We start from the raw sequence: 13,052 nt of genomic DNA, 5'->3' as shown, positions 1-13,052 counted from the left end.
TGGTCTGCTTGCTCATTTCCTTCAACTCCATTGTGCCCAGGCACCCACTGTATCGTCACAGGACGACCGCTAAGCCTAAGCCGGGAAGCGGCCATGTGAGCCCTAAGTGCTAGGGACTGTCCAGCCCCAGGCTCCGTCGATTGGAGGCGCTTGATAGCGTTTTGGGCATCTAAAAGGACGTGGATAGGCCCTGGGAGATGCCTCTCCAGTGCCCATTCTAGTGCCGAAGCCACTCCCACGAGCTCCGCGTCAAAAACTTCAAACCCAGTGCCCATAGGTAGCTCTAGGTGCTCCCACGGGGCCTCTGGCACTATCTGCAGCACCACACCAGCGCCTGTACGTCCGTTGTTGCCTAGAGCCATCTGACCATAGGGTTGTCCCTGGGCGCCACTCTGCTGCTTCTATTAGGGCTCGTTTAGTGCCTAGCACCCGGATAGTGCCTGGAAAGGCCGCTGGTGCGCTTTGCACTGTCCTCTCGATTCCACCTGATGGGTCCTTTGTTAAGCGCTGAGCTAGGTGTTTAGCAAGCCTCTGGCCTATCCCTTTAGGCACTTTATCGTTGCTTTGAGCCCATTCTCGGTCATCTAGGGGCTGCTCTCCAGGCTGTGCGTGGGTATCACCATGCCTAAGCGTGACTGGGAGCAGCTGCGCTGTTGGGTGGGTCTCAGGCAGTCCCAACAGCCAAATCTAGTTTCATTAAAGTTATAGATATTATCATTAATAATATTATACGTCTGTTTAAGGTAGAGTAACCATTCAAAAAAACTATTTATAGGAACTGGATCTTCACATAGAGCATGTTTACGCGATAATCTGTATGCAAATTTGCATTTGAGATCTAGATTTCAGCTTAAAAATAAATCAATCCAGTTGATGCATATTTTCTTAGGCGGTTTAGTCTTATCTCTTTCTACAAGTAAAATATTTGCCATTTCTCGTCTTGGGGTAATCCTCGGCGCTCTAATGATAATATCCAATTCCGTAGTGCGATCTCCTCAGTAGAGGTCAATTTTCGACGGTCAATTCCTGCTTCTTTCGATGTGATACCGCCCTTGAGGCGATTCCGGAGGGTTGCTTCGGACACGTCAAAAAGACGCGCCGTTTGGCGAATAGTTTTGGTTTTTTTTGTTCTTTACCGCGTCAATAGAAAGAAAAATTCTACCTTCATAAGAAGGCTCGCTTTTTGTACGTTTTTTTCATCATTTTTTGATGTTTTGGGGTTTTCGAGAAAATGGTTGTTGAATTCAAATTGGAATTCGGTGGGGTGCGCAGTTTACCCGTGAAATACGTTAACTAAGTGGTACACTTCAATTTTGCATGATTTTCTATACAAACCCTAACATCTTATATCTCAACAAATTAATATATAAACCATATCTAAAAATTATCCATGTCTTATATATAACGTCAATTTTTTAAAAATATATTATTAATCGTTTCGTATTGAAAATTACGGCGTAATTTTCTAGGGTTGGTTTGTATACCAATAACCACCTAATAAAATCGTTTTAAATTTTAAATAACCTTATAACTGGTCTATTTAAACTGCTATCTAGAACATTAAGCAAAAATACAGCTTTGTTGTGGGATTGCTGATATGTTGTAAATGGCTATTTTGTATGCGATTACAAGGTTGTCGTAAACCGGGTGCTTGGCAAGCGTCTAGATCAGAGTAAACTCGTCACTGAACGGCGGTTCGGTGGTATTCTGCTTAGGAAAGGGCAGGTAGCCAAAGTAATAAACAAGATAGCCTTAGTTAACTAGATCTATGAGCAATAGTATACTCAAGGTTAAACAGTTAATTCAAGACGATAGAATAAAACTAAATACATGGTAAATGAGTGTCCTTATATATTCCATCGTTAACATAGCCATCAGAGACTTTCTCGGAAGTCTCTGCTGCAGGCTTCATATCTATCATAGATATTCTCGTTATTCTATGATACCCTAACCCTAGTGGTTGCGGATCATCCTTTGTTCCATCGTGCATTAGCGTCCGTAGACTAGCGTCTAATCTATTGGCTGTGACTTTCTTCTTGAATCTCTGACAAAGGTGTGCCACTTACCCGTTTGTGCCACTTACCCCATGAAATACGTTAGTTAACTAGTGCTGGCTGACTCAGCCAGCGCCAAGCCGGGAGCATTGGCACTACAATTCTTGTATGGTAGTATGCCCGCTGCCGAATTTAGAAGGCGCCGGCCACTAGGCTTAGATGCGAGTATGAACAATGAACCAACCAACGAACCAACAGTTATTTGATGAATGAGCTACGCACTATGCGGTGAATTTTTTTATCGGGTGTGCGAATGGTCGCTGATTTAAAAATTTGAGACTTGCCCTTCAAATAACATATTCGCTAGTGCTAAACTACACAGACTCGCCTATCTAAGCCGTGCACTTGTGCCGGTAGAATAGAACTGAAACAAGAACACAAGATGGCCATCAAATGCGTATGGACCATGGCTTATACCCAGCTGAACTTTGCCTTCGTTGACTCCGGCACCACCCTTTCCCCCTTCACGTAAGCCTCCGCAAACTCTTCCTCAGCAAGCAACACGATCCCCGAAAACCATTCTTTCAATTTTGTAACCTCCAGGAGACGCTCTAATAGATTGACCTCAGTACGAAGATCACGCTCAATATGAGGCCACTGCTCAGGGCGGAAACGACTTCTGATAAGCTCTAAGGACCCGAGACTCAGAACGTCTGACAGGTTTGGAACAGAATATAGATCTCCTCGGCTTCGGTTCTGAAGAGTTTCTGTTGTCTCATAAGCTTCTGGTCCAAAAATGATCAAAGATTACAATAAGTCTAACTTACCATCCTCAACGCAAGCAAGCAAGGTTCTCGCGAGCATTGTGTTCAGAAACAGAGATTTGTTCTTATCATCTGAGCGAAATTCGGTGTTTGAAATGCTGTACCAATCGTCTCGAATGAAGCATCTCCTCCAGATCAATTTCTGTAGGAAGTCGTACCTAACAGGATCGCTTGATGCGTAACCACTTAGGCGGAGTACGCGAAGAGCATTGTTAAATTCGCGCCCAGAGACTGAGCTGTCATCTCCTTCCAAGAAACATACGTCGTCAATCAATGTTAGAAGATTAATGAGTTGTTCGGCGTCAAGGGGTTGCCGGCGAATCAAACGTGTTAATAACTCCTCAAGAAGATCCTTGAGTGCAGGTTGATTGATGACACGGCCTCCAAATTGATCCATCGCTAGTTCCACCTCTGCCTTTTCATCGATTGCACTATGCAAAGCTGGCAATACATGGTCATACAGACGCTCTTGCAGATTGCCCATTTCTAGTTTGTCATCAAGCTTCTGCAGCCTAGCAGATGCTGTATCGTCGCTCACACCGCTCTCTTCCAAGGAGGCCAATCTCGTTAATTTTGATAAAGAGAGTTGAACTCGCTGATCCCATATGTTGTCGTCATGATCAAGGGCAAGTTGCTCAAGAGCAGATGATGCAGTTTGATAGTCGCCCTCTCCAACAATATCATTGATCCAAGACAAGGGGGCATATAAAGGCCTCTTTCGTAAGAACCTGGTGAGATGGCTCTGAAAATCCTTCATCGTTAACAACACGCCGGGCTGATGAATGCTGATATATCGAGAGAAGAACGCATCTGCGAACGGCTCACCGAAGTGATCAAAATAACCCGTGATCTTTTGTTTGTACCCGGATTCATCACGCACTGTTGATGAGTTTACAGTGATTGTAGTTTCTATCGGGCTACCTTTGTTTCTGACCAGGTACTGAAGCTCTACCATGAGCTCTACTAGTGCTTCTAGATCACGAAACTCCTCTGCTAAGTCGATTGCCCCTTGAAGTTGACCGATTCCACCCATCTTGTATAGTTGCCACCTCCGTTGTTTGACACTCGAATCTTTCAGGGCGATGGCTTCATCTGCTAGTTTCGGGTCATTCTGCGCATCTAGCCAACGAACCCTTTCGGTGAGCATCATATTGAGAACTCGAAGCCTAAGACAACTGTTTTTCCCGATACTCGCTAGCATGTCACGATCTTCAATAGACATATCCGATACTGATTGGTGAACCCATCTTGAGCTTTCGAGCTCGAAATCTAACATATGAAGGGTTTCATTGTATACCATGTTTTCGGATGTCCAGAATTCGGGTATCTCGGAGTACGAGCCGGACAATACCCCGTTATCAAAGTCCCCCTCATCAAAGCCATATTGCAGTGCATGGTCTTCTCTGAATTTGTATGCCCCCTCGAGAACCGATAGTGATAACTCGCTAGCTTGGTATACTTGCGAGACAAACTCGGGACTAGAGCGACCAGATGGTCCTTTCAATCCACGGATCGCATTGAATATCCATGGAATAATGTGCTGCATCTGAAAAGTATCGCAGTCGAACCATTGGCGCACATGATCGTTTTGTTTGTTGGTATGAGAATGCACGTATTCAGTTTTGAATTTGTCTGTCATTAGGTTTATAACTCGAGAAAGAAAGGTCTCGGAAGCCCATCGTTCTCGAAACCTTTCCTCCAAATTCCACATAGACCTTTGGGCAGCTAGCTTTTCGCCAGCCCACATCAACTCCCATCGGACATGTTTCGACAACGGTATTCTCCGGCGAATCAATTCTGTCGCAAGATCACTCAAGGCCTTCGAACGTCGACGCAGAGTTTGTTCTAGTGATATACCTGTACGAGGAATGTGTTGGGAAGTAGAGCGAAGAATATCATTACAGATTTGTAATGCCGCCTCCTCATACTCCTGTAGTGTGAATCCCGGTTCGCCATCACTGCTAAAACTAAGCGGCGTGTTGGACATTGTACCAAAGAAAACAGCCTGTTCAATTTTCTGCTTAGCAGTAACACGAACATACTCAGCAGTATCCAATTCGGGTGATGTAGCAGAAATACGAATCAGACCAAAGCCACGAATCATAAGGATACAGCCCAAACTTTGTGTTTCTGAAGACGTTTCCTCGGGCCCAATTCCAAGTATCTCGTACTTGTCGCCTTCCTGGAATTGAATTCGATCCTGAAAAGGCTTTGGAATGACGCCGTTTAGAAGCTGGGAAGAAGGGGATGCCTCTATCTCCCGGAGTGACATGATCCACAGTTTCCGTCCTGTGAGAATGAAAGCTGTGTCCCACGGTTCCATTACATGTAGCTTAGGTCTCTGCTTTTCGGAATCATGGGCGGATGTCAGGTTCTCTAGTGTGTTCGAGGACAAAATCTTCACATTGTCATTGTGTATCTGTGCCTTAATAACAGCAAGATTCTTCGTATGTGTGTTGCGAGATATGTCGATAAGAATGAAGAGAGTCGTTTTATTGTGTTGTTCCTCGAGATTTGAAGATGATTTGGTCTCCCTATAAGTAGCGACGAAATCATGTACTTTGAGACAGCTTTCCGGCTTGCCATTAGACTCAAGACCCAAGTAGGAGCACATTTCTTTCTGTAGATCAATCTCGGAGCGTATTTTATTGACGCCATTCCAGTGAGAGTCCCAGATCTCAAGCAGTCCTGATGTAGACATAACAATAACGTCTCGTTGGCCTCGGAAGAGTGAGTTGCCAGCCCTAACCGAAGCAGTATCTTTGCGCCACCCCGAGCTTCCCAAAACACTTCTGATACCAAAGAATAGCCCCCCCGCCCCAAGTTTCGTGGTGCTTTGTAAAAAGTTGATAGACAAAGCGGGTTTTCCTTGGGGGTCTCGAAATGTGATTTGCGCGACTCTTCCACTGGAAAACGTTGTAATGACCCCGGATGGCTCAGCATTTATGACATCGGTAACTTTCTCGCCGTAGAAGAGGCCGGAAATAGATCCCTGAAGACCGCTTTGTTTTTGTTTTGCAATACCCACGAACGTTGCATTCGAGGCAGTCTCCCAATATATCATTTTACCGGTAGCTGGTACTACAATGAAGAGTCCCGGCACTGTACAGGTAGCGTTTGATATTAGTGTCCCCATCAAGGCTTCTCCGTCGGTCGTACACCAATCTGGCAACGATACCGACAGAAGATCATTACCGCCCCGTGCAGGGCCATTGGTGTGGTAAGGCCATACCAAAGCTCGTGACTCGCTTAGCAACAGTGCAAACCCGCTCTCAGGACTAAATATGCATCTTGCAGGACCTAAGTATTTTGAGGTTAATAATCGCCGACTGGTAATCGATCATACAGGCTTCTAGCTTACCTAAAAATGTCTCTCCTGGTTGGTCTGATCCAGATGGAAGTCGTGTGACTGTATAGTAATCATTGGAAGACTATGAGAAGAGTTAGCACAAAAGCAAGATTCAATCAAGCAACGACTACCATACCAAGACAACGGCATGATCAATCTGGGACGTTGCTTTGCTAGTTTTCTCTGAGCCTCGAATTGCGAGAGTCTGTTCTTTCCAGCAGCCTGGCTCAACTCCGTAGTCATTGACGTTAGCGCCTGGTTTATTAATACCATGCTCTTGGTCAGTGTTAGCATCCTTTTTGCTGGATGGTTGTTTGGGCTCTCGTCTTAAGGAAGATCGTTGACGTTTAGCAGCTGGGGGTTTCACAGAGTCTTCGAGACTTGTTCTCTGGCGCCTTCGCGAGCTGCGCAGGGAACTGGCAGCTTGGCCTCCTGACCCTGGCGCAAACATGTTTAATGTTGTAGCACGAGCATGTGATGAACAACGGCGGATATGTTGGTAACAGGCTCGGTGTCTGGGCTACAGTGAGAAATCGCGATGGAGGATTCAATAATGATCGTGCATGCCGCGGGTGATCGCGATAAGAGCGAGGACGGAGTGGAAGAGAAACAGTCGGGAAGAGTCGCGTTAGAAACGAATTGTTGAAGGCGAAAGAGAATATTGCGATCCCCTCTGAGAAGTTGAACTCTTTGGAGTTTGGACCTTGATGCGTTTGCTGAGGATTGACCTAATCTGCTCTAGTGGATAAATAAACCAAATAAAGAGACGTTGCCGCCAAGACCGGAGCTTATTGCTGCCTTGGAGCCTTACGTGACATGACGCACTAGTTCGGCTATCGGTATGATCACGAACTATGATACTACCAAACATCCTCCTACAAAACGGGTCCTGGAACTCAGATAATGATATTCGTCGGCCATCGATGAACATGCGCGGCCGAGTCCTTGGTGAGCAGTTCCAGATGCTATTTAGGTATTCTCCGCTTTCGTTCATCTCATTCTGAACCAACAGGACGATAGAACGGTAGACTGAACAAGTGAACTATTATCGATCGCGAAGAGCTTCCTCCCCCTCATGAAGTCAATGGTTCCATGGTCCTTTTAATAATGCCTTCGGTTTCTAGAAATCCGGGCGCATTCTGCTGATGAAGGAGTAAATCCACAAAATTACAATGAGGCAGGCTCTTGCGTCAATCCATCATGTTTCCAGTCTTTCCCCCGCTGTGTGCGCTCGAAACGCCATTCGCAGATCATTCACTACAACATCGGCTGAACCGTCTCTGCGAACTGCTCTGTTCTTTCCCGGTTAGTCTTGTTGCTCAACCATAGGGCTTGTAAAGCGATTCTGACTGTACATAGGCCATGGAGTCCAACGTGTTGGCATGATAACACCTTGGGTAGAAGCATTCCCGAAAACCGCTCAACATTTCCTAGACGAAATGGATAGTACGATGGGCTTTCCCTTATCCCGTTTGATAGCGCAGGGTCCAAGTTCAGAACTGAACATGACAGCAAACTCACAGCCATCAATCATGGCAACCTCGATATTGATTCTACGAATATTAGAGCAAGAGTTTGGGTTCCAGACGGAGGACCGTGTTGATGTAACTCTCGGACACAGCTTGGGGGAGTACGCTGCATTAGTTGCTGGAAGGTATCTGCAATTCACACCCGCTCTCGCAATGGTCCGCGAACGTGCAGAAGTTATGGCGGAGTGTACTCGCAGGGCTCAACAGAAATCTGGAGACAATTATGGAATGGTTGCTTTGATCTGTGAAGTAGATCACCTAGAGGGCCTTATTGCAGCTATACACGAATTTCTGGGGCCTGGGTCGGCTGGCTCCAGGGATGACTCTAGTCATGAAATGGCGCCCATAGGGCAAGTCCTCATTGCGAATGTCAACTCCAAGAATCAGATAGTCCTTAGCGGAAGTCTAGAAAGGATCAAGATGCTTCTTGTTCAACTTCGGCAATTTGGTGGTCATGATCCACGCGCCGTGAGACTGAAGAGCGACAGTCCTTTTCATAGCCCGATTATGGCCCCTGCTGCCCGATATATGCGCACACGCCTAGAGACCACCGAAATTACATTCCCAGCTACAATACCATGTGTTTCTAATATCTCTGCGACCCCTTTCAAATCAAAAGAAGATCTCAAGGATCTCCTATCCAGGCAGTGCATCGAAACAGTGAGATGGTGGGATAGCATCAAATATCTGCACCAAGAACGAGGCGTCAAGCGATGGTTAGGAATCGGTCCAGGAAAGGTCGGTAGAAATCTCGTAGGTAAAGAAGTTGGGCGCATTTCTGCTAGAGGAGGTGGTGTTTGGGCTATATGTGACCCAAGAGATGTTGAGGATACCTTGAAGTCACTTGAGAAATCCGAAACCGAGGCCCCTTGAGGTTCTGGTAAGCAGTTAAAGAGAGAAAGTTTCAATTTTTGAACATCGTTGGCCTTGATAAATACATTATGTTTCTTTGTGTTAAGCTGGCATAGTAGCAAGCCATAGTTACCCCATTTCCTCCCGAAAGGACCGTTTCTGGCACTGAGAGTTGCCAATTGGTAATCTGCATGGTATCAAAATGTCTCTACTGCATCAGTACCATCATATTTACCACATTATCCTTGTCCCAACCTGCCACTTGCTTTGATGCCTGGCGTTAAGAGGAAGCACAAGTTGAGAGTCCAGGCTATTGAAATGCGCCGTCTCAGATTGGACTTGTTGTCTTCGCCCGCTGGGCTCTGGTGTAGGGTTTTCCACTGTGTGCGTTCTACCACGATGGATGACGTGCTGCTCTTAGCTATGTGATGTTGCCGTTTTTTTTCTCTCTAGCATCTGAGTGATCGCGTAATATGAGTAAGCGGGTAAGCCTTGACGTCTTTTGAATATTTTCTTTCTAGTCATCACTCAAATGTAGATTAGATGATCGTGAGGTTAGGAGACCACATATCACCAATTCGTTTGACCTCGGTGATGAATTTCTTGTCATTTATACCCAACAGCGTGTCATTCATTGTTTCAACTGGGGAGGCGCCATTTTGATCATCCGGGTTGTAGAACGGGTTTTGGAGTAGTCCGATATATGCGGTTTGCAGTGCTCTAAAGGCCTGTTGTCGCCCACGCATTAGTAACGAGTGCAGACTGTGTATCTCTCCAGCACCTACAGGCTTCAGATCCGAATGCTTTATTCCTGTGACAGGTGTGATACTCTGCTTCTGACCCGCACCGTCGGCATGCCGGCCTGCGAGATCAACGATAATCAGGATCTTGACCCCAGTGTTGGTCAGCCATCCGTAAACCGCCAATCGCTCGTCTAAAGCTTGTAGGAGGCCCAAGTCCTGATCTATAAAGGTGTTTCTCGCGCGTAGATCAAAAATGTCGAGACATGAGTTTATGAGGATTAGGAATCTCAGGCGAGACTCGCGAAAAGGTGGGAATATTGTCACATAGAGAGGATGATCCTATGGATGTTGAGAGTTAGTTGCACGAATACTGATTGTTGTTGTTTTTGTTCGATTTATTAAATTCCTCACATTCTTCGCTACGAAAGAAATACAAGCAATAGAAGGTTGAGCCATTGTAATGTGTGATTTCGAACTATGCTTGTTGATGAGTGATGTGTTAATATAAGGAAGCTGGGGAGATGGGGGTTCATGTAATTATAATACCCGAGGTGTCTAGAATATATGCCATATGGTGGTGTGGTGTAAATTACGGTATTACAATTTACGAGTTACACTCCACCCGAGCCACGCCACACGCTACAGCTAGTTCTTCAACCTCTCAACTCCGAGATATCGTAACCGACCTACCCAGCAACTTGTCTTGGGCAACGTCAAAATATAGGACGTGTGTCGTCTCCTCCTATATTCTGTCTAGAGGTAATTGAACGATTTGCGATTCTCCAGAGCTTCAACAATGAACCCTCTCGCTCGAGTTGGGCGCATCCGCCGTGAGTTTCCTCGTCTTGCTACTCCTCTCATAGGTCATTTCTTGCTCACTCACAATAGCATCCCTCCACTCAATCGGTATCACCAAACAACTTGAACAACGAGCATGGATTTCTCGCTCGGCAGCGATGCCGGTGACTGCCATTGAACGACAATTGGAGTCATCGTCATCTTTGACAGCTTCGGGAAAGGTCCGCCGCGAGGTTCCTTTGCCCAGTCAGGAGAAGAAGGAAGGCGCAATGCAATATGCACTGTAAGTACTAGCATCGCGATGATAATTTGGGTTTTTAAATAATTGAGAGGTTGCTAACAGTGATTAAAAGGACTACACTTGATCAGATCGCCAACTGGGCTCGCCAGAGCTCATTGTGGCCCATGACTTTCGGTTTGGCATGCTGCGCTGTTGAGATGATGCACTTGTCTACCCCCCGTTACGATCAAGATCGCCTCGGAATTATCTTTCGAGCTTCCCCCCGACAGTCCGATGTCATGATTGTTGCCGGTACCTTGACAAATAAGATGGCCCCCGCTCTTCGACAGGTTTACGATCAGATGCCCGATCCTCGTTGGGTTATCAGTATGGGAAGTTGCGCCAACGGTGGTGGATACTATCATTACAGCTATTCTGTCGTTCGTGGCTGTGACAGAATCGTGCCCGTGGATATCTATGTGCCTGGCTGTAAGTTCGATATATTACCTATATTGAAGAGTTATTGATGCTAACTTGATGTCACAAGGCCCCCCAACCTCCGAAGCTCTTATGTACGGCATCTTCCAGCTTCAGAAGAAGATGCGTCACACCAAAATCACACGCATGTGGTACCGACGATAGACTGGTCTTTCCTTGTATTGAATTTGTGATTTAAATGTAGTCTTAAATGGATGGTTTCTATCCTCAATGGCCTTGAGTTGTACTTTATGTTGATTATTTACTATCGACACACAACAGGGATATTACTTGATCCGGGTTTCTTATCTTGAATATCAATACCTTCTACCCAAGCCAACTGCCCTTGAACCAAGTCAGTTCATGTCTAAGTATGACCAGGTGTAATCAAAACCTACTAGGAGTTCCTCAAACATGCCATTGTCTACCTAAGTAATTTTACATGATCTAGCTACCAACAACCACACCTCCGTTGGGATGTAAGGATTGTCCAGACATATAGCTGCTATCAGCACTTGCCAAAAACACGAAGCAGGTGGCCACCTCGCTGGGCTGCCCTGGACGACCCATAGGGACACCGCTGAACTGTTCCATCGCTTCTGTTGTCATTGTCGATGGGATCAAGGGCGTCCATACTATTATATGTGTTAGCAATACACCCATTTTACGAGGATAGGCAGGAAGGGACTGTGCATACTCGGACCAGGACAGACAGTATTGACCCGGATACCTTTACCGACTTGCTGATTAGACAATGCTCTTGTGAAAGCAACAATGGCACCTTTGGTAGATGTATAGTCAAGCAAATCTCCTCTTCCAATGTAGTGGTTCACTGAAGCACAATTGATAATAGTCGAACCTCGTTTGAGATGCGGCAATGCATATTTGGACAGAAAGAAGTAAGGATGAATATTGGTGTCGAAGGTCTTCAGCCATTGCTCTCTGAGAAGAAGGGTCAGGATTGAAAATCTTGTATGGAGTCTTTAATGATGGGAAATACGGACTCTGACAGGTCCTTGATGTCTGGCAGCATGTTCTGAAAAGCGGCATTGTTGACCAAGATATCTATACCACCAAGCTGCTCGACCGCCTTATCAATCACTGCCTTGCAATTTACTTTCTTGCGAAGATCAGTGGGGAAAAGGTAGCATTTAGCGCCATATTTCTCGACATGTTGTTTCGTCTCTTGTGCGTCTTTCTCTTCAGGCTCGAGATAGACGATAAGACTCGAGGCTCCTTCCATTGCGTAGAGAACGGCAATGGCTCTGCCAATACCGGAGTCTCCACCAGTAATCACAGCACGTTTGCCTTGCAGTTTTCCTGCAGCTTTATACAATTGACATCCGCCTTCGTCCGTTGGGATCATGTCCGAGACCGGCTTAGGACCAGGGATCTTGTGCTGCCATCCTGGCTTCTCCTGGTGGTGGACAGGGATTTGATGCCCTTTAATAACATGGCTTAGCATGGCCCGTTCATTCCCGAAGCTTGTGGTGGATGTCAATCATACCCAGTTCAAATTGAGATTTGTCAGTCATGTCGGCGACTGGACGTGCAAACTAATGATCTATGGGGTATGGAAACATGCAACGGGAAAGGGAGGATATTAGGGTTTGATTTTTGATTGTTGGCAAGATAATCCAAATCACATGAGAGTAAGTACTCTCTGCCTGAGCTGTGCGTGTTGGAGAGCTGGTATATAAACATGCTGGCGACGATCCGTCACCGTGACGTTGCCTCCATTCACCCCTGCAACGTCAAGCTCCGGAGTTCAGAGCCACCACCCAGATTGCCCGTAATGGCAATGCTCAAAAACGGCGCTGTTTGATTTCCGGATACTGCATCGTGTTTATTGTATACCAATCGACCCAAGACGGTAACATGAAGCTCGTATAAAAGCTACATAGCTTCATTCAACCGATGTCTTAATGTAGTCTGCGGTGCCCCACTGGTTTAGCTCGGCACTCCTCAATGGCTCGATTCCATGCAAGCCGAGAGAAAATCAATCTCCCAGCTGCCTTCGAACATATGGTGAGCATGTTAAGCGTTCGAGGTTGCCGGATGGTGCACCGCCACAGCGCGGCTACCATGACATCCGCGCGAAGCGCCTACCGATAGTGGGGCGCCAAAATTACGGGTTACGGTACGGATACTAACGGTACTAGAAACTTTTTTTGGTCTTAACTTATGCTTCGAAGATATTTTCGATAGCTGCTGAATCGTGCACTCTTTTGGTATTTCACGAAGCGGGCAAGGCCTCACCAGACCA

At 46.2% G+C, this 13,052-nt stretch overlaps 5 protein-coding genes across 5 annotated transcripts; 2 read left to right on the top strand and 3 right to left on the bottom strand.

The window, feature by feature from the left end:
• Window positions 1-2,465: 2,465 nt before the first annotated feature.
• Window positions 2,466-6,618, bottom strand: EYB26_001296 (uncharacterized protein; the record flags this gene model as incomplete). The annotated part of the gene is made up of 5 exons (XM_054260607.1): window positions 2,466-2,761; window positions 2,822-5,920; window positions 5,978-6,118; window positions 6,180-6,249; window positions 6,304-6,618. 5 exons carry the CDS (start codon window positions 6,616-6,618, stop codon window positions 2,466-2,468), a joined length of 3,921 nt encoding a protein of 1,306 aa, XP_054116582.1.
• Window positions 6,619-7,339: 721 nt separating this feature from the next.
• Window positions 7,340-8,569, top strand: EYB26_001295 (uncharacterized protein; the record flags this gene model as incomplete). The annotated part of the gene is made up of 3 exons (XM_054260606.1): window positions 7,340-7,472; window positions 7,527-7,613; window positions 7,680-8,569. 3 exons carry the CDS (start codon window positions 7,340-7,342, stop codon window positions 8,567-8,569), a joined length of 1,110 nt encoding a protein of 369 aa, XP_054116581.1.
• Window positions 8,570-9,087: 518 nt separating this feature from the next.
• On the bottom strand, window positions 9,088-9,747 carry EYB26_001294 (uncharacterized protein; the record flags this gene model as incomplete). Its single annotated transcript, XM_054260605.1, has 3 exons — window positions 9,088-9,276; window positions 9,334-9,630; window positions 9,703-9,747. The coding sequence occupies 3 exons, from the start codon at window positions 9,745-9,747 to the stop codon at window positions 9,088-9,090; spliced, it is 531 nt and encodes a 176-aa protein (XP_054116580.1).
• Window positions 9,748-10,087: 340 nt separating this feature from the next.
• EYB26_001293 (uncharacterized protein) lies at window positions 10,088-10,951 on the top strand (the record flags this gene model as incomplete). Its single annotated transcript, XM_054260604.1, has 4 exons — window positions 10,088-10,121; window positions 10,180-10,372; window positions 10,443-10,798; window positions 10,857-10,951. The coding sequence occupies 4 exons, from the start codon at window positions 10,088-10,090 to the stop codon at window positions 10,949-10,951; spliced, it is 678 nt and encodes a 225-aa protein (XP_054116579.1).
• A 282-nt stretch (window positions 10,952-11,233) lies between these two features.
• EYB26_001292 (uncharacterized protein) lies at window positions 11,234-12,321 on the bottom strand (the record flags this gene model as incomplete). The annotated part of the gene is made up of 4 exons (XM_054260603.1): window positions 11,234-11,421; window positions 11,484-11,728; window positions 11,791-12,229; window positions 12,294-12,321. 4 exons carry the CDS (start codon window positions 12,319-12,321, stop codon window positions 11,234-11,236), a joined length of 900 nt encoding a protein of 299 aa, XP_054116578.1.
• Window positions 12,322-13,052: the final 731 nt, after the last annotated feature.

Source organism: Talaromyces marneffei, chromosome 1 (assembly GCF_009556855.1).
Source record: "Talaromyces marneffei chromosome 1, complete sequence".
Lineage (NCBI taxonomy): Eukaryota > Fungi > Ascomycota > Eurotiomycetes > Eurotiales > Trichocomaceae > Talaromyces > Talaromyces marneffei.
Note: the sequence above shows the minus strand (reverse complement) of the source record. Positions and strands in the feature narration are given on the sequence as shown.